The sequence below is a fragment of the Panthera tigris genome, chromosome B1 (assembly GCF_018350195.1).
Source record: "Panthera tigris isolate Pti1 chromosome B1, P.tigris_Pti1_mat1.1, whole genome shotgun sequence".
Taxonomy (NCBI): domain Eukaryota; kingdom Metazoa; phylum Chordata; class Mammalia; order Carnivora; family Felidae; genus Panthera; species Panthera tigris.
Genome location: NC_056663.1, coordinates 70,296,378 through 70,317,432, shown reverse-complemented (window position 1 = coordinate 70,317,432; position 21,055 = coordinate 70,296,378). Strand labels below are relative to the sequence as shown.

Genomic DNA, 21,055 nt, shown 5'->3' with positions numbered 1-21,055 from the left:
TGGTCTCCACTGATACACAGTGTGTGTGTGTGTGGGGGGGTGCCCTCATTACCACTTTGTGGTGATTCCTGCCCCTCAGCTAGGGCTCCTATGACATCACCTCCAGTGTGGAAGAGAAGAAGCGGTCTGTTTCTGCTGGGTAGGGGTGGAAGTCCATGCTGCCTGCACAGTCTCCTCTGATGCAATGGGGGAAGCAGGGCCTTGTTAGTGGTCTATGGAGATGGGAGTCCTCTCTCCTTAATGGGTCTTCTCTGATACCACTGGGGTGGGAGTGTTGGGCACCTTGTTACAGCCTCTAAAGGTGGAAGACTCAGCTCCCCACTCAACCTTTGCTGGCGTGGGTGGGGATGGGGTCACCTTTTTGTGTGTGGTGTTTTACTGAACTAGAGAGAACATTGTCTAAAAGTTTTTTGTCTTGGGGCGCATGGGTGGCCCAGTTGGTTGAGCGTCCGACTCTTGATTTCGGCTCAGGTCGTGATCCCAGGGTCATGGAATCAAGCCCCATGTTGGACTCTGTCCTGAGTGTGAAGCCTGCTTGAGATTCTCTCTCTCTACCTCTGCCCTTCTCCCTGGCATTCTCTCTTTCTAAAATTAAAAAAAAATAAACAAATAAAAATTAAAGAATAAAGTTTTTGTCTTGCTAAGCTACTCTTTTCTTTGTCCTTTGGATAGAGAAATTAGACTTTTATTGGAGCTATTTTTATCTGTACCAATTTCATTTTGAATTTCAGCTCCTTCAGCCTCAAATCTGGGATATATGAGGCAAAAAGGACACTCAACACCGTGTTGTTCCATGCGTCTGAAGGTCCACAACTGGAGAATGGTTGTTTCTCCACTGTTCACAGTCTTCTTAGGTTTGTTTTATATAACGTCCAGTATATGTCTACTACATCTTCCCGGGAGCAGAGTTCCCCAATACTCTTTTCAAGTCTCCCAGCATCCTCACTGAACCTGTAGCCTGGCTGCCACACCCTAGTGATTAGACATGTCACTGAGCTACTCTTAACACTTCAGTTATGTGACAGCTGCTCTACCTATCGGACTGTTTCAGACTTACTGCATTCCTGCACCAGGAACACACCTTTTCAGAGAAATATTGGTTCTTTCCCCCAGTATTTTACTTTACTTTCTGTTATGACCCAAACCACCAAATAGTACCTTGGAAGAGCTCATGGCTGGTTAAGGGTGCTTCAGAACATAAAAAAAAAACAAAAAAAAAAAAAACAAAACAAACAAAAAAAAAACCTGGTATTTGAAGCATGCTAGCTCCTTGTGAGGAACTTTGCTTTTCCTTCTAAACATACTTATTTCCCCATTCCAGAAATGGAAGGAGGAATACTTGAGCCCCCTTTTTTATATGGACATGTCACTATATGGACTCCTTAAATATGTGGCCCTAGCTATCAGTCCCCCAATGTATATCTCCTAGTCTTTTACCACTTTCTCATTTTTCCTACCTACTAATCCCCCTACCTACTAACTTGAACTCTGGTTAAGTGATCTAGAGAAGAAAACAAAGACGTTCTATGGAATGGGTGCTTGATTTTCAGTAGTGCCACAATCAGCTCCATTTTATGGTATGTCACGGGGTCTGGATGATTGCAGAAATTATCTAGTAATAGGGAACACCAATGTGCAAGGAATTTGGAATCTTAACATATTCAATGCAGTGGGATTGATACTAGAGATTCATTGGAAGCAGATTTTCAGAGTACTATAGAACATATCAAAATTATTTGTGAAAATAGATACAAAGGATAAATAGGATCTAGAACATTAGACTGAATTATTTATTTTTTATCAAAGAATAATCGCTACACGATATTGAATTAGTTTCATATGTACAACATAATGATTTGATACTTATATACACTAGGAAATGTTCAGTGCAGTAAGATTTGTCACCATCTCTCACCTTACAAAATTGTTACAAAGTTATTGACTTTATTCCCTATGCTGAAATTTACCTGTTGTGTCTCACTTATTTTTATAAATAGAATATTGTATCTTTTAATTCCTTTTACCTATTTCATCCATCCTCCTGCCCCCCTCCTCCAACAACCATCAGTTTGTTCTCTGTATCTATGAGTCTGTTTGTTTCGTTTTGTTTGCTTGTTTGTTTTGCTTTTAACTCCAAATATAAGTGAAACCATACAGTATTTACCTTTTACTTACTTATTTCACTTAGCATAATACTCTCTAGGTCCCCCCATGTGGTCACAAATGACAAGATTTCATTCTTTCTTGTGGTTGAGTAATACTCGATTGTATGTATTTACCACATCTTCTTTATCCATTCATCTATCAGTGGATGCCTAGGTGCTTCTATACCTTGGCTATTGTAAATAATGCTGCAATAAACATTGGGGTACATATGTCTTTTTGAATTAGTGTTTTCATTTTCTTCAGATAAATACTCAGGAGCAGAATTGCAGGATCAAATGGTGGCTCTCTTTTTAATTTTTTTCGGGAACCTCCACACTACTTTCCAGTTTACATTTCCACCAATAGTGCACAAGGATTGCCTTCTGTGTACATCCTCACCAATACTTGTTGCTTATTATCTTTTTGATAGTAGCCATTCTGACTGATGTTGTATGATAACTCATTGTGGTTTTGATTTGAATTTTCCTGATTGTTAGTGATGTGGAGCATCTTTTCATGTGCCTGCTGATTATCTGCATATATTCTTTGGAAAAGTATCTATTCAGGTCATCTGCCCAGTTTTTAACTGGATTGTTTTATTTTGTTTTATTTTGTTTTTGATAGTGAGTTATATGAGTTCTAATGTGAATGTTAGCACATTTGATATTGTCCCAAAGATCCCTTAAATTATCGTACGTTTTAAAATCCTTTTTTCTTTTTGTGTTCAGTTTGGGTTATTTTCACTATCTTGTCCTCTAGATTGTTGATCTATTATTCTATATCATATAATCTGCTGTTTATTCCCTCTGATGTATTTATCATTTCTGTTATTGCATTCTTCAGCCCTGGTTGGTACTTTCTTATATTTTCCAGCTTTGTTAAAGTTCTCACCGTGTTCATCCTTTCTTCTCCTGAGTTTGATAGGCATTTTTATGACCATTACTATGAACTCTTTATCAAGTAGATTGCTTTGCTCCATTCATTTAGTTCTTTTTCTGAGGTTTTGTCTTGTTCTTTTATTTAGAACATATTCCTCTGTCTCTTCATTTACCTGACTTTCTCTATATGTATTGGGTAGTTTTCAGCTCCTTTTCCTGGTCTTGAAGGAGTAGCTTTATGTAGAAGTTGTCTTTGGGGCCCAGAAGTGCAATTCCCCTTGGTCTCCAGAACAAGGTTGCTCCAGGAATGTCCCCTGTGTAGTCTGTGTGCACTCTCCTGTTGTGGTGGGGAAATGACTGCTGTGGGTACATGATAGGTGGGAGTGGCCCTGGACCAGCTGGCTGCGATGCCTGGCTGTCACTGCTGCAGATGCACTGGTGGGTAGGGTTATTATGCTGTTGGCTGTAAGGCCTAGACAAGGCCCAGGCTTGTTTGACATTCTTGGTGGATCATGCCCTCTGACATTAGCAGTCTAGAGGGAAAATCCAAAATGGTGCTCCCCAGTGCCAAAATCAGCATGGCAGAACAAGATAGTAAAAATGGCTGCCTCCAGTGTCTCAGTTCCTGGGGAGAGAGAGACCCAGCTTTCTCTTGCCTCTCTAGCGGGTGCATTAGTAAGGAGGCCTCCTTCACCTATAGATATGCACTTTTTGATTGTGTTTCTTTCACTGCTTTCCATGTCAAGTGAGCCAGCACGTGAGCTTTTTAAAAGTGGGTTATTCTGTCACTACAGTTTCATAGTTCTCCTGGATATGTTCCTTGTAAGTTTTCAGAGTTGGGTATTTTGGGGGTTCCTCTCTCCTGTGCAGAATCTAAGGGGTAATGTGCCTTACATGGAGCTCAAATCTTTCACTCCTCAGGGTAAATAAATCTCTGTATCTTTGAGATTCCTCCGATCCATGGAGTGCTGCATCTCAGGTGTGTTTTTATCCTTAGCGAGACAGTGTCTCTGCCTCTTCAACCCATTTTGTTGTTCCTTGTTGCAGAGGCTCTGTTCATCCAGCTTCTCAATCCCCTTCATTGCACTGCTTTCCATGTCACATGAGTCAGCACCTAAGCTTCTCAATCCAGTTTCTCAATCCCCTTCAGAGGGAATTATTCCATATGCAGTTATGGATTTGTTATGTCCATGGGAGGGGTGAGTTCAGAATCTTCTATGCCATCTTGAACTCTCCCCCAGAATTATATTATTTAAACTTTAGCCTTCAGGCATTAAAATAATTTCCCAATGAAGAAAACTTCATCATATTTAAGAACTTCTGTATTTCAATTCTCTGTTTGGGTTGCTAATAGAAACACACGTGTCTTAATTCTGAACCTGCTACATTCTGCTACAGAAGTTATAGAGTGATGCTTAGGGAGTTTAAAAGTTGACCAGAAATTTTAATCTCCAGAAATAAATGTAAATTACTCTCATTGCTTACAGGCCAAATGCAATTTCTTTTTAAAAAAATTTAATGTTTATTTATATGAGAGAGAGAGAGAGAGTGCAAATGGGGGCAGGGACAGAGAGAGAGGGAGACAGGATCTGAAGCAGGCTGCAGGCTCTGAGCTGTCAGCACAGAGCCCAATGCAGGGCTTAAACCCATGAACCGTGAGATCATGACCTGAGCCTAAGTTGGACGCTTAACCAACTGAGCCACCCAGGCGCCCCCAAATACGTATATATATGTATATCAAGCTTTATCAAGCTTACACATTTGCTTGATAAAGCTTACACATTTGCTCTAAGTTTGATATCTATATATATCAAACTTAGAGCAAATGTGTAAGCTTGATAAATTCAGTAAGATTGTTACACATTGACACATGAAAGTATGTAAAAAAAGAAATTAAAAAATTGTTTCTTTTTTCATTGATGGTTTTCCTGTGAAAAATATAGTTTTTGGTTTCAAAATGCATCTGTTCCAGTGTATTTTGCTTTCAAATCACAAACTTTTGCTAAGTAATTTCAATGAAATTGTTAGCAAAACCCAACGTCGGCTGCTTGCCACTGGAAAGGTAATACTCAAAAGACAGGTGCTGGCCGGAAAGGAAAGATTCGTTTATTTAGGAGTCTGGCAACCTGGGGAGACAGCGGATTGGTGTCCAAGGACCATCTCCGAGGTTCCAGGTTAAGGAGCAGGGTTTTTAAAGGGGAATTCAGGGTAGGAGATTACATATATGTTGATGAAAAGGGCAGGGAAACTTATGACTATTCATGAGGAAAGGTGGAATACACACATTGAGCAAACATACATGCAGCATCCATCCCGTGTTCACTTTGGGGTGGGACTTAACACCAGAGGAGGAAAAATTCAGCTCCTGGCGTCAGTCAGGAGGTTATTTTACGCCAAGGACAAGGGGCTATGGGCATGTTCCAAGAGCTGGTATAAACTCGAATGGGGTCTTGGGCTCATTATCTGTTAAGGAATGCAGGGCTTTGCTTGTTCATAGGCTGGAACTATATCAGTTGACCTTGAGTTCAAGCCTCTGTAGAAACAGCTAGTGGATTTGTTAGTGGGGTCTGAAAAGACACAATAGCTGATTAGGGAGAAACAATTCTCTAAAAAACAACCTTTAAACTTTCTGCTGGTTTCAATCTCATTAACACTGTGGGGCATGGTTTCAAAATGATATGTCATTTATTTTTAGACAGCATAGGAATAGTCATTGGAAGCACAGTGAAATTTGGATTATAGGAAATTTTTGATGCTGATATTTAAAATAATACTGTCCTTGCTAAGAAAAGGGATGATATAAAAAAATGTAAGAGCAATGATAGTTTAATCTAGCTTTTAACGTGTTTTTATAATTTTAGCTGCATACATAAATCTGTCATCATACATACATAATTTTCCAGGTAAATTTAGGACTTCCTCAACCATTACAATATTTTGTTTACTAATTTGTTTGTTCACTCACACATTTCTTTCTTTTAATTCAGCAAAAACAGTGAGGACCTACTGTTGTTAATAACATCCTATTCTCAATGCCTAGTGTGTGCCGTGTACCATTCACAAGAAAGTTGTGAATGAAAGACAAAAATAGTATCTTTGCTTTTGGATTTGATTGAATTAAAAATAAAATCTAATGTTCATGCTTCAATGGGATAGTTGTTTCTTATGGTAATGTTAAATTTTTAAAAATAAGGAATGACTTAAATTTAGTAAAATATATAGAGATTATTCCCTTCTGAACGTGTTTTCATCAACTGCAGAAGGTATCTTTATCACCACGAAATCATGCGTAAGTCTTCTGGTCAAGGAATATTGCATAAGGTTATTTGCCTTTAAATGTGTGACTCAAACTGAAAAGGACAACAAAGAAAATCTTAAAGGCTTCAGTTTGAAACATTAGTAAGTTATTCTCTGCATCATTTTTTTTTATTCCTGACAGTTTCATTATCATTTTTGCTACCTCATTTTTGCTACCAGTGATTTTCAAAAGTGACAAGTTTATATGATGAAATTAAAACACATATTTATCTGAGAAAAATTGAGAAATTTTAGATTGGGGATTAATATAACTAAGATCACTTTTAATAATGCGTTACGTAGGGTTAGTATCTCATTTATAAGGAGTTTATTGAATCTCTCTTCATGTGACATTATAATTGCTTAAAACATTTTAATAAATTTGTACTTTTATGTACATATTAGATATGATAATTATGTGTGGAGAGTATTAACTAAATAAAAAGTTATGTTTGTATAAAATCTCTGATGAATGGAAAAAGGGGAGAGCAGCCAACTTGTTAATGAATCATGACTTATTTAAGGAATCTGAGGACTTCTTATTTCTTTCTCAGTTGTGTCACATAATTAAAAAATATTTCTGTAGAAGAGGTTCTCTCCATCAGTACGCGCACACACACACACACACACACACACACCCCTACTCTTTTCAAATAGAAGAATCTTCAACTATGTTTCTAAAAGAGGTTTTAATAAATAAAATGATTGAAGATTTAGTATAACCAAATTGAAGCCCTTTGGAGTACTTTTCTATTTTATTATTTTAACATTGAATAAATTATTCTTCTCTTACTGACAAGTTTACTGTATTTAAATAAACTCTCTGAATAAATATAACATCCTGTGTCACATTTTGAATAAACTGTGTAGGTAAAATTTTAAAATTATTCAAATTGCTAGCAGAATCTAAGAATATGTTTATGTAAATAAAACAGATTAGAAAATGTGAAGCATTTATGTGTGACTTAGGTTATAATATCATATAAATTTGATTACTTGTTTAGTTATTTATAGATACTAAAACTATACTAATAGCTATGTAGGTGTGTATAAAATATGACTTAAAGCAAATGTATTTCTCATGTAAATATGCATCTCTTTCTTTGTGAAAAAGTAAAATCACCAAGAAGAAACATGCTTCTTAAGTCTATTGGCAGAAGCCAGAAATACTCCTTTGTTTTGATAAGTGGATTCTAAAGCACAGTTAGTGAATCTAAAACTTTAGATTTCTTAGAGAATTCTCAAGGGAGAAAGACTGGGATATCTACAGAGTCCCAGATTTTGCAGATTACTCTGAGAGTCTGAGGATAGTGCACAGATTTGATATGTAGAGCCTGTTCTCAACCTCTGTTCCAGTGAAGGTAGTCATTTTACTCTTTACAAAAGTTCACTGGTACATACTGAGACCGACTCCTCAGATAGCACTGGAAAATTTGAGCTTTAAGTGCGGGCTTCCTTCTGGCACACTTACACGGAAAGTGTGTGAATGTGAATATGATGAGTCTGTGTATGTGCATGAGTCTGTCATGGTGGTGGAGCTTAAATGACAAACCGCTTGCTGAAAATGGCCTTTTGAAATTTCCAGTTGGGAAATTTAAGTGGAAGGTCTAAAGGTAAATTTTATATATATAAAGTCTATTTTCTATCATATATAATCATTATATTCATAATTCATAATATTCACATATATAATACTCATGTACAGTCAAATATTTATAATAGTCAAATAAATATATTCATGAATTTTATATATATATATATATATATATATATATATATATATGATTTCCCAAAGTCCTATTTAAATAATTTAGATTTTAGTTGCTACCTTTACTGTCTTTCTCATTCACCAGCCCCTCTTTTTTCCCAGATATTGTCATAGACACAGTGCATAAATTGGTATGGACTAGACACTAGACCTGTGGTTGCTCCGTCAAAACCAGATACCTCATCAAGACACAATTACTCTTCTAAGCTCAGCTGAGATCTCACAATTGGCAAATTGTAAGGGCACATTAGAAAAGCGGTGGGGATCCTGTTTCTTAAGGTTGGCTGCTGGTAGCTAAAACAAAGTCCCATCAAAGCAGGATGGAAATGTGTTTCCATTTGGGCTATTTAATAACAAACATTCTCTAAATATGTTAATATATTGGCACTCCATATCTTTTCTTTCTTGTGTATTTTTGTATAATTATGTTTATATAAACGTATTTTTTAAAAATTCTTACTCAATGGGATTGTACAAATATCTATGTGGTATAAAGTATATAATGATCAAGCTAACACTTGCATACCAGCTGAAAAAATAACATTACCAATACATGTTCATAATTGAAAAAAAAAATGGAAATAACCTACATGTATAATGACAGGAGATGCATAAACACATTTTGGCTTTTCCACTCAGTGTATCTTAATTATGTGTGCTATCCACCTCTAGACACTGCCATCTGGCTCTGGCCCAGAAAATATGTCTCAGTGTTTGTTCAGATAAAGGATAAGGTCCTGCTACCTGAAGTACTTCTAGGAAATAATGTGTTTTACTTCTTAGAGTAAGCATAACTTTTACCCAGCCATAACTTAGGGTAAGTAGAATCCATATGTATTATACTAACAAAGCAAAAACTATAGTATACCGACAGTATATATAATGACATAGTTTCCTTTTGCAGTCAAATCAGTAAATATCGATAATGGAGATCCCAAAGGTGAAGCATAGAACTCAGGAGTAAGAACAGTAGGAAATTAAGCAGTAGAGTCAAAAGCTGGCCCTTCTGTGGCCTTTTGTAATATCAGGGCTATCCTAGACACTGGGGTTAGCCTACACCTCTGTTTTTTCTAAGAGCATTTCTGATTGCTAGAGTTCAGTGTAAAATAATTGTTATGTATGTCATGGGGAATGAATTCAGATTTAATAATTCAGAGACCATCAACTGAATAATCTCTATGGCTTATGATCTGGCTGAAATACACACAATTTCTTTAGATTCTCTGAGTGTGGTTGGCTCTTCAAATTTAGTCAACAAATTAGGAATGGATGCCTTTCACCAGTAAATCTTTGGTTCATGGTAATTGTGACCATCTTTTAGATCTTGTTTGTGAGTGTGGTTTGGAGACAGAGTCTGTCTCATTGAGGAGATAAATGCCTCAGTCATTTATAAACCACCGTCTTTGGAAATAGAATCCATGGGGAAGTCAAAGGTTAGAAATACCAGAAGATTCCGTAATCCACATATTGTGGTAATGTGGTCTGTGTTATGGTTAAATATTGGATTTTTATTCATTGGTATTTCAGCTGAGAACTCTCACAAGCCTGGGAGCGCCTGAGATAAATGCTGGTTTGCGCTTTGATCCTTTGACATAAAATAACCTGTCAAAAGTTTATTCCATGACATAAGCCTTGTTATATGGGCAACATTTTCAAGCCCTAAATGTTCAGGTAACCCGATGGTCTAATCAGTTGCTATTAAATTGTTTTGCCAAACAGAGATAATAGTCAACTGATTAGACCATCAGATTTTTTAAATATCCTTTTGAAGAGATGTTTTATGAATAGAAAAAAATTAAATATACCCTGTCCTTAATTTTTATTCTCAGGTTGGAGAGACAAGATGCAAAAAGGTTTGCACCTCTAAGTCTGACCTGAGGTCTAATGACTTCAGCATTGTTGGAAGCTTACCAAGAGATTTTGAATTATCCAATTATGACTGCTATGGAAAACCTATTGAAGTCAACAATGGGCTTGGGAAATCTCAGGCAAAGAACAACAAGAAGCCGCCCCCTGCCAAACCTGTTATTCCAACAGCAGCTAAGCGAATTGATCTTTACGCAAGAGCATTGTTTCCTTTCTGCTTCTTGTTCTTCAACGTTATATATTGGTCTATATATTTATGATAAATCTTTTTCATTTGTGTAAAATAAAATCCCATGTCATTGTGACCAACCTCATTCATAAATGCCAGTCTGAAAAATTTTGCATTTTCATAGCAATATATTGCATTTTGGATGCCATGTGATTGTAATAAAAATGTGGCACCTAACTTTTGAATGGCAGCATGATCTTGTTACGTCTGTGCTCTACTGATGATGTATATATGTATAGCAAACATACTGCTTTAGGAATAAATGAAGGATAAGCATACTCCATACAATAAAATCTAAACCGTTCTCTTCGGTTAGTGTAAATTGCAAATATTTCACATAATTCTGATAATAAAATGATGTGCACGCTGGATCCTGTTATGATGACCACTCTAATGTATGTAGTATTTCAAATTTCCTTCCTTGTAACTTTCAGAGAAAGCCATCGTATTCTTGTATAATTTTAGATGGTACTATCACAGATTAAGCAAAAATTATATTACATATTGTTTAAACTTTGTAAGTAGAAATATATTAACTATAATTATGTGGGCTCTGTGGAGAAATAAAGTTCAAAAAGTTACTAGTTTGTAAAATCAGCTCATTTTAAAGTGTGTCTGTGTTGTCAAAATGCCAGGTTATGAAACACGGTAAGCATTTTTGAAACAAAGGGACATCTGGATTTACATAAATTCATACTGAATTCTGGCTTCTGATAAAAATAAAGGATAGATACATTGATTAAGTGTTTCTGACAAAAGAAATTCTATTTAATCCATCTTAAAGCCTAAATATATTTTCATGGATTTCATTTTATTGATATAGAATATACAAAATCATTGTGCCTTAAAGAGTCATAAATATTTTAAATTGGAATATAATAATGGATATATGATTCCACATAATTTTTAAGAAACCAAAAGGAAAATACCCTATTATTAGAAGTAACGAGTTTGGAAAAAAAAAATCTTTGAAGGATTTTAGCTTCTTTATTTTATTAAAATGCTTACATATTTTAAAGTAAAACTAAATTTTTTTTAATTCATTTCTTTTTTATTTGAATAATTTCGGATTTGTTATAAAACATTTAAAGATTAAGTATATAATGTCTTTGTCTATGTTAGGCCTTCTAGTTGTATTTTTGTTCTTGCTACAAGTCTAGATTACTTATTTACTTTGATCTTCAGTTTGAAAGTAGGCAATTTCTGGTCTGTAAGTGTCCTATATCCTAGTGGTATCAACCCAATGTACCTTTTTATTTCTCCATTGTTGAAATTGGAATTATCAGTAATTCATATAACACAAACATAAGACCAAATAAGTATATTTACATTATTTGGAGAGTTCTGTCGCAGATGAGAGTTTATATGGTTAATTCAACAATAAAGTGTGTTTAAATATTGTTTATGCAAATTGCTGTGTCATTCAATGCTATTTTATTAAAGACTTTAACTTTTAAAAGATTTTCACCGATTACCAAATTTTTAAAAAATAAGATGTAATCTAATCCTCTGTAGAACTTCAGCACCCCCTAGTTGCAAAAGCTCAGCCATCTGAATAGTTTTAAAATGCCACAAGTAACCCTACTGATGGACTTCAATATCCTGCAAGGACCCAAGGCAGTAACATTTTAATGGAACCATGCTAGGAAGAAAATGCCTTGAGTAAGACTTAAACCATTTACAACTTTTATTTATGAAAATGGCATTTGCTTATAATACATTTTTTATATTTCTGCAAATTTCACTCATATTCAGAAGTTTGATTTAGATATAGAGTTTTAAGTGGGAAATGTACCAAATGGAAGACAGGTTTCATTATACAAGAATTTATTTATTGAAAATAATGTGAATGAATTCCTTTCTGTAATATTTTAGCCCCCTAAGATCAATTTTAATACCAAACTAAATACATAGCCATCTAAGGATTAAGTGTGTATGTAGAACTTCAAGTGGGACATTAGACAGTGATCATAACAATGAAGTCCAATTAGTGTCCACTTAACAGTTGTTCTATAATTATTATCTCAAGGACTTAGTCGCTTAACCCCAGGGTAGTTCTGGTCTGTGTCTTTAAATATTATGTCTTTCTAGGAGACTCGCAGTGTATTTACCTGTATCTCAGTATCTCAGATCCACTGTCTCCAAAATAAAAAATTATCTTGTCCTCACAATCAGTAGGTTCTCTCATTCCCTTATTCCTGTTAAAGCCGTCCCTGTTGTAGTCAGCCATATTAAATCTTCTTTCCTTCTCTCACTCTACACCCGTTCAAGTACCGAGGCATATAGATTCTCCCTCTCACACCTACCACTTCCTCCTCTCTGTTTCTGCTGACACAACCCTAATTCACTTGCCCTTTCCCATTCCTTATCAGACTGTTACAGCAGACTCGCTCCACTAGAACCCAGCTTATTATTATTATTATTTTCATCAGGTAGGCTTCACACCCAATGTGGGGCTTGAACTCACGATCCTGAGCTCAAGAGTGACATGCTCCACTGACTGAGCCATCCAGGCACCTCAAATCAGCTTATTTTTGAACTGTGTGATACTCATTTTTTTTTAATTACCCAAGTAAGACGTGAATACCTTGATGTATTAGAAACCAAGATGTATTTCGAGTAAGCACTCAAAGTTGCTGTCATGGCAGCTGCTCTCCAAGCTCTTTTCTCTTTTCCCCAGAGGTCACCACCTTAGGCATCTGCCTTAGGCATTTACAACTCTATCCGTTTTTTTAAATCAAATTTTTAATTAAAAAATTTTTTAACATTTATTTATTTTTGAGAGAGACACAGACACAAAGCATGAGTGGGTGAGGGGCAGAGAGAGAGGGAGACACAGAATCCAAAGCAGGCTCCAGGCCCTGAGCTGTCAGCACAGAACCTAATGTGGGCCTTGAATCCACGAACCCCAAGATCATGACCTGAGCCAAAGTTGGACCCTTAAATGACTGAGCCACCCAGGAACCCTTATCCAGTTGTGTTTTTTTAAATGTTTATTTATTTATTTTTGAGAGAGAGAGAGCACAAGTCAAGGAGGGATACAGAGAGAGGGAGACACAGATTCCAAAGCAGGCTCCAGACTCTGAGCTGTCAGTCCAGAGCCTGATGTGGGGTTCAAACCCATGAACCGTGAGATCATGACCTGAGCCAATGTTGGGCCCTTAACCGACTAAGCCACCCAGGTGCCCCCCCATCCAATTTTTAAATATGAAAGATAATTTAATGTAATGGGATTTAACATAAAGGGGATTTTACCATATGTTTTGTTTTGCAATTAGCTTAGTTTTTGTTTAATATGTCTTGGAGATCTTTCTTTGTGAGGACATACTGGACATTCATAGGTCTATCTTCTGTCTCCTATTATTTTATAGCATGAATATGCCTGAATGTAGCTTCCTCTTAAACAGAAATTTGTGCACATATGAGTATTCTTCCATGAGACAAATGCCAGAAGTGAAGTTACTGAGTTGAAAGATGTATACATTTTAGATTTGGGGAGTTCTCCAAGATTTCCCTCCTAAAAGCTACAAATGTAGCTTTTCATCATGATAAACTCTCACAACCTAGTCATCTCTTAACCTATTTTATGTCATTGACATATTACTTTTATAGCTCTTTTGAAATTGTTTCAGACTTTTAGAAAGCTTGCAAAAATATTCCAAAGAATTCCTGTCTACCATTTGTCCAGTTTCCTCAAATGTGAATATTTTATCATATTTGCTTTATTCCCCACTACTGTGTGTGTGTGCGCATGTGTGCGTGTGTGTGTGTAAATGTGCGTGTGTGAGTGCGTGTGTGTGTCCTTGAGACTTTTTTTTTCTGAAACATTTAAAATAAAGTTGCATAAAGATATGATGATGTCCCTTTACCTCTACAAACTTCAGTGTACGTTTCCTAAACGAGAACTTGGTACCACCATAATGCCAAGTATCCATATCAAGAAATTAACATTAATAAAATGCTATATTCTAGAGACTTTATTCCAATTTGCCAATTGCCCCACTGTGTTCGGAGGGGGTGTTCAAGATCCAATCCAGTTTCATATATTTCACTTAATTATCATGACGTTAAGTTCTGTAAAATAAAACTGTGATCGTGGCATCTGGTCAAACATCTCTAGTACCTTGTGTTGCCCAATGAGCTAAGTAAAAAAAAAAATCCTCTTTCTGACATGAGATTCTCTCCTGTTAAATGTTTATCCCTGAAGCTGTTTCTCCTACTACTCCTTCGGCTCACATTTTGAAATCCAACCAAATTGATTTTGACCTTTATGTTTCATTTAGTAGTGATTGGAGTGTTAAGTTCAGCCAGGTACCTTGCCTTATAGGAAAGTGGTTTACGTTTCACTATTTCTTTTACGTGTGCCAGCCTTGGATGTCATGTCTTTAAATACTCCTTTTAACTGATGTGTTTTCACTCAACATTGTCTTTTAGTCACATGGTTACATCTCTATTGAAAAATAAAGTTAAAATATTTCCCATTACATACACAGTGTTTAACTCAAGCTGCTCTAAAAACAACTCAATTTATCATCTATTACACTGAAAACTTCAGCTTACGCAAATAGTTGAATATAAAATTTTAAAGTACCAAGCCTAGGGGTGCCTGGGTGGCTCAGTCAGTTAAGCGTCTGACTTCGACTCAGGTCAAGATCTCACAGTCTGTGATTTCAAACCTCGCATTGGGCTCTGTGCTGACAGCTCAGAGCCTGGAGCCTGCTTCAATTCTGTGTCTCCCTCCCTCTGCCTCTCCCCTTCTTGCACTCTCTCTCTCTCTCTCAAAAATAAATAAATATTAAAAATACAATACCAAGCCTGTGATAAATGGTTAGAAATATTTTTGATAACTTTTACTCAATGCTTTCTTGTTAGAATATTACCTTGCTTTAGAATAGCAGATTTATTCCAATTATATTTTCAAATTAAATGCATATGTTTATATAACATATTAATAATTTAGCATTCATTAACTCACCCTCACTTTTTAACTAAACAGACTTTCTTGTGGTTAATATTAATGGATAATATGAATGTTATATTCGAGGTCGGTTATACTCTTAGTGTGTGTATACACATATATACAGACATTTAATATTTTATATTTAATATGTTTTATATTTTCTCCACATATATACCCATATATTGTTATATATGCATGTATATTATTTTATTTTGTCCTTACTCAGCAAGAACAATGAAATTTTGGAATTTCTATATTCTAAACAATAAATACCATTTACATTTCCACAAGTACTTTAAGATTTCTCACATCTCACATATCATACCCCAGACAATTCTTTCTAAACCCTCTTTAGCCTAGAATACTGAAAAAAAAAAATGTAGCTCGGTAAATGCTTCTTGGGTACTTAATATCTTAATAGGTGTTAACCAAAAACTGTGAGAACAGAGATTCCATTCCTAAATGAGAGTCAACAGTGTGAGAAGGAAATATACATTAAATTCCCAAATCACTATAAAACAAATCAGAATGCATAATGCATATTATCAAAGCATAAGGAGGAACAAAATCATTTGTGTCAAAGGAAAAAAAAACCTGTCTTAAGGAAAAGTAAGTAATACTTTAATATACCCATTAATAAAGGCCATTTTACCATTGATCATAGAATTTTGAAGCTAGACATTAGCTAAAAAAAGAAAATTATGATACGTAAAGTGCAGAAACATTGCAATTAAAAATGTCGAAGTGCTATTTGAATTTTATTTCCTAGTTAACATTGCTGAGGAAATAATGAACAGTAAAGGAAAGTTTCCTTAGCTGATGATGTAATGCACTTTACCTAATGTTTGTTTCTTAACTAAAACTCCCATCTGATCTTAATCCTGTAGCTTGAAACATTTTTCAGTAAATCCCAATTTGCAGCCTGAGGCAACTGCAGTTCAATTAATATCATTCACAGTGAGGTTGTCAAAAGGAGTCAGAGCCCTCCACCCCTTCAGCAAGAATGCAGTCAAACTACAGGTCCTTTCCCAATTACCTCATCAAACAGGGATTTTATTAGTCAATTAGCATTGCCTCACCCTATGCCATCGATGACACATAACAGAAACCCCATTTGGTGAAACGGTAAACAAGATGAAGAGGCAAATGATTTCAGTTTTTGAAAAGCTCAGCTCAGTTCACTGTATGTTCCCATGGGATATTCTTTTAAGTGTTTATTAGAGTTGGAAGTATAGCAGGAGGAAAATGGCATTTAACAATAGTAAACACCCTGTCCACTTCTCTTTGAGGACTGCGACCTCACGCCATATAGCTTTTAGGTATCTCCTCCTTAGGACACAAGCACACAAGCACATCCGCTTGCTTTACTAACAGGGTTTTTTTTGTTGTTTTGTTGTTTTTTTTTTTTTTTATAAATCTAAGTCAGAATTTTCAGGCTTGTCAGCTACAAAGATGATCTTTAACTTAACTGGGAGAATTATATGGAACTCATTAAGAGGGAATACCTAATAAAGTCTGCCTTAGACTATTATAAAGCCTCATTCTAAACACAGCTGCACTTGTCTGGTTCATTCATTTGTATACTCAAAAGCCCTTTCATTCAAAAATCACCGGAGTTTCCAATCAGTCCACAGGCATCTTAGAAGCTTCCAAATTTCTAGATGAATTAATTTAAATGTCTAAAGAAAAATGTGAACTTTCCTAATGAATATATGCGGGACATGCATCATATAAAAATAATCTTAGGGTCTAAACAAAGACGAAAGGCAATTATTGTATTATACAGGGAGGCGGGAGTGGGTAGCAGAAAGACTAAACGTTATAGGACCTAGGTTATAGTTCTGAGTTTGCCATATACAATCCTGCAAACCTTCTCAAAGAATCTTTTTCTCCGTTGCCCTATTTTTAAAGAGGGAATAAAAATAATGCAAGAATGACCAATTACAACATGTAAGCCTGCCTTTTATAGTCCATTATAGACGAGGATTTGGGAACATAGAATCGAGGCTAGAATCCTATTTGCTAGTGTAAATCTTGGCAAGTTATTCAACATCTGTGGGCCACAATTTGCCTATTTCTAACTCAGGGGTCGCAATGACAGCCTCGTAACGTTTTTGTGGTGTTTTAATTTGTTGTTATAGGTAACATGCTCAGCAGAGTCCCCAGCACATAGTACGTGTAATAAATTATCGTTCTTATTTCATTTTACCTCTTACTACTATAACTACACTATTTCTAAGGAAGCTGCCACTTTTCAAAAGTTCTTTATTAAAATAACGAGTATTGGGCTAAAAAATACACCGACATTTTGACAATAGATTCACATCATGTCTGTCCTTCGGGTATTTTAGCACTCATAATCATCGAGATCAATTTGGAGTGTAAAGGACTTTAAGAATAGAAACAACATCAGGAACTATAAATTGCCTATTAAAATATTCTTGGAATGTGTAAAAAAAAATCTTCCGACTATTTACTTGGAAGTCCATAATGTAAACATTAGGTTGTGGGTAACGGAATATAGCAAATGCCAAAAATTCAGAATCCACATATTTAAGGGTCATATTCTACATGTATCCTATACAAATAGATAAATGAGAATATTTTAGATTTTTTTAAAAATAATACAGAAAAGAATTTTCTAGATATGTTACCCATCTTGTTCAAATTGAGCTTAGTCTCTAATAACCCATGAATGTATGGTAGTAATACAAAATAATTAATGCTCTTAACAATTATCCTGGAGAACTGCACGATTCTCAAGTTCTTTCTGAAACATAGAGGGAATACTAAATTATGTTCAGTAGAATTTTCATTTTAATATATTTTATTGTACTTTAATTCTTTGAAGATTGGTAACCCAACTATGTACTGAACATATTCTCAATTACCCCAAATATCCAATTAACCCAATTCTGTATAAATAATGTGTTGCATTCTGAACTTACATTGAAAATATATGAGGCCAACCCCTAAGTAACAAAATTATATTGAACTTCTTAAGGCAACATAATTTATATGATAGCCATAGTATTTATCCATTTATGAAGAAACTTTTGTTAAAAACTTGACATCTAACAGGTGTAATGCTGTGAAAATATTAAAGTAAAAACTTAGTATGTGTGTGTGTGTGTGTGTGTGTGTATGAATAGGTGTAAGTGAATATATATAATATATTATATATATGTATACACACACACACACACACACACACATAGTATAGTAAAAATTGGTGTTTTATTTGCAACTAAGACATACTATATTTTGCCCTTTATGAAGTACTATTTTATGTATATATGGCACAGTTTCACATTAAGGTTACATTAGAAGCTCTTTGAGAGAATGCCTATTTAAGGATCAAATAAAATCAGTGTGTGCTAATTGATATGAACCAGATGGCCCACAGAGAAAAACTTAGTCTCAACAGATTGTTCCATTTATTTATTTGTGTGCTATTCACTGAAAACACTCCCATTCTTGTATACGCCCCAGGTTAATTCTGCCCCACCTCATAAAATGAACTATAGCTTCTCCCCACATCATTCTATACATCAAGAACAACTCCTGTTTTTTTTACATTCCAAAGGGCTCAGGAAGGAAACACACCCAGCTGCCTCCCCATTTCTCTTAGTCCAGTTCTTTTGAGTTTGCCCATAATTCAGGTTGAATCTAACTCCTTCCACCAAACGCTGTGTCAGTCCCGTCCTCCAACGCAGGTTGGCAACTGCAGAATATCCTGTCTTGGTAGGATTCCTTCTCTTGGTGTCTATTCGTGAGTCATCATCCTTGATCCCAGCCCAGATGGCAGCCTTTCTTCTTCCATTCTTCCACTTCCATGGCTGAACCTCCTCTCGTGCCCTCAGGTCCATATGTTTCCGCATGTGTCCTCTGTGCCCCCTGGAATGCCCATGCTGGTATAAATAAAATCTTATCATCCTTAAGCTTTATGTGTGTGTGTTTTAATGTTTATTTATTTATTTATTGGGAGAGAGCGCATGAGTGGTGGAGGGGCAGAGAGAGAGAGAGAGAGAGAGAGGGAATCCCAAGCAGACTCCACACTGTCAGCACAGAACCCAACATAGGACTGGCACTCAGGAACTGTGAGATCATGACCTGAGCCGAAACTGAGAGTTGGTCGCTTAACCAACTGAGCCACCCAGGCGTCCCAAGCTTTATGTGTTTTATTCATTCCCCTGCCTTGCCTGTACTTAATCAAAAGTGGTTATCAACTATATCAGTTTCAGATGGGCCCTGTTTATCTTCCCTCACTACGTACGGGGTAAGGGACCCGAATTAGTGTCTTGCTTGGTCTCCAGTGGTTTTCCAGATTATTTCTCTACCAATGTATTTTAGACCATTGGAGCCGTATAAGAAATCACCATAGACTGGATGACTTAAACAACAAGCATTTATTTCTCACAGCCCTCGAGTCTGGTAGTTTGAGATTAGGGTGCCAGCACAGTTCTTAGGGAACTCTTCCTGGCATACAGAGGGCCATGTTTCTGTGGTGTCCTCACATGGCAAAAAGAGAGCTCGTTAGCTCTCTGGCCTCTTCTAGGAGAAATAATCCCATTCATGAGAACTCCACCCTCATGACCTAATTACTTCGCCAAAGCCTAATCTCTAAACACCTTTACATTGGGATTAGGATTTCAACATATGAATTTGGGGGAGCCCAAACATTCACACCACTGCACTATACAAAACTACTTTTCTTTTTTTTTGATGCTTGAATTATCTTCCTTTATTATGCTTTTAAACAGGTGTGTGGATCTATGAAAGAGAGATCTGTGGAAATGGAAAACAATCAGAAAAATGGTAAAGGAAATATAATAATTACTTATTTTCCAACACTGAGAATTAAATCACTCTAACTTTCTGAAATATTTGATTTGAATTTTTTAATTCATTTTATTGATAAGTGACATATGAATACTTTGTCTTATTTGGTTTTTTAAGTAGAACTATGAAACCTAATAAAGGGAAACCTCACTAAAATGGATCCAGGAGACCAGAAGGGGAAGCTCCTAGGCCCTACCACTTGTCATCCAGCGCAGCCGGGCAGGAAGAGACATAACTTGCAAATGATAATACTCTAGCTACTACTTTACTATCCAGCAGGAGGAAAAGGTTTTGCTCCTCCCCCAGCAACAACTCAGCCAATGAGAGACTGTCACAACCCAGCCAATGAAAAGCCACTGCATTTCAAACTCCCAGTTTACTCCAATGAACTTTTTGTTTATAACAGCCCTCCTGTTGTGTTTATAATGTAAACAACATGCTATGTTTTGTTTATAACAGCCCTTCTATAACAATCCCTATCCTCTATAAGGAACATAACCTTCTTTTGTTCTCCAGACTTGCCTAAGATTTGCCATAGCTTGTTTGTCCTGAATTGCCAATTTTCTGCTATTTCTGAATAAATTCACTGTTGCTGCTAAAATAACAGTTTTATTTATAAAGTTAACAGAACCTAAAGTATAAACTTGAAATTGTCACCTGTTATTTATCTAGAGTCTCTGCAGTTATGCCTAGAGGCAATTATGGTTATCAGTAGGTTTGTATTTTTCCAAATATTATCTTATGATATTAAAGAAAAATATACAAATAGTAGTGTTTTAAAATTTACATAAATGATATCTAAGTATATGTATCACACACAATATTAGATTTTTATTTTTTTTTATTTTTTAATGTTTATTTTTGAGAAAGAGACATACAAAGCGTGAGTGGGAGAGAGGCAGAAAGAGAGGGCGACACAGAACCCGAAGCAGGCTCCAGGCTCTGAGCTTTTAGCACAGAGCCCGATGCAGGGCCCAAATCCTCGAACTGTGACATCGTGACCTGAGCCAAATTCGGATGGTTAACCGACTAAGCCACCCAGGTGCCCCTGTGAGAATGATTTTTTTAAA

At 36.0% G+C, this 21,055-nt stretch overlaps 1 protein-coding gene across 9 annotated transcripts in view; it reads left to right on the top strand.

Moving 5' to 3' along the window:
• The window catches only part of GLRB (glycine receptor beta), a 98,639-nt gene extending 87,528 nt beyond the window's left edge, over positions 1-11,111 (top strand). For 6 of the 9 annotated variants that reach the window (XM_042983705.1, XM_042983707.1, XM_042983706.1 and 3 more), the window contains one exon: positions 9,918-11,111. In XM_042983705.1, the coding sequence (XP_042839639.1) occupies positions 9,918-10,214 (297 nt within the window). In that variant the 3' untranslated portion in view covers positions 10,215-11,111. Of the gene's footprint in view, positions 1-731; positions 855-8,190; positions 8,325-9,917 lie in introns of all 9 variants that reach the window. The other 3 variants (XR_006216713.1, XR_006216715.1, XR_006216714.1) reach the window with 2 other exon arrangements.
• The last annotated feature ends 9,944 nt before the right edge of the window (positions 11,112-21,055 follow it).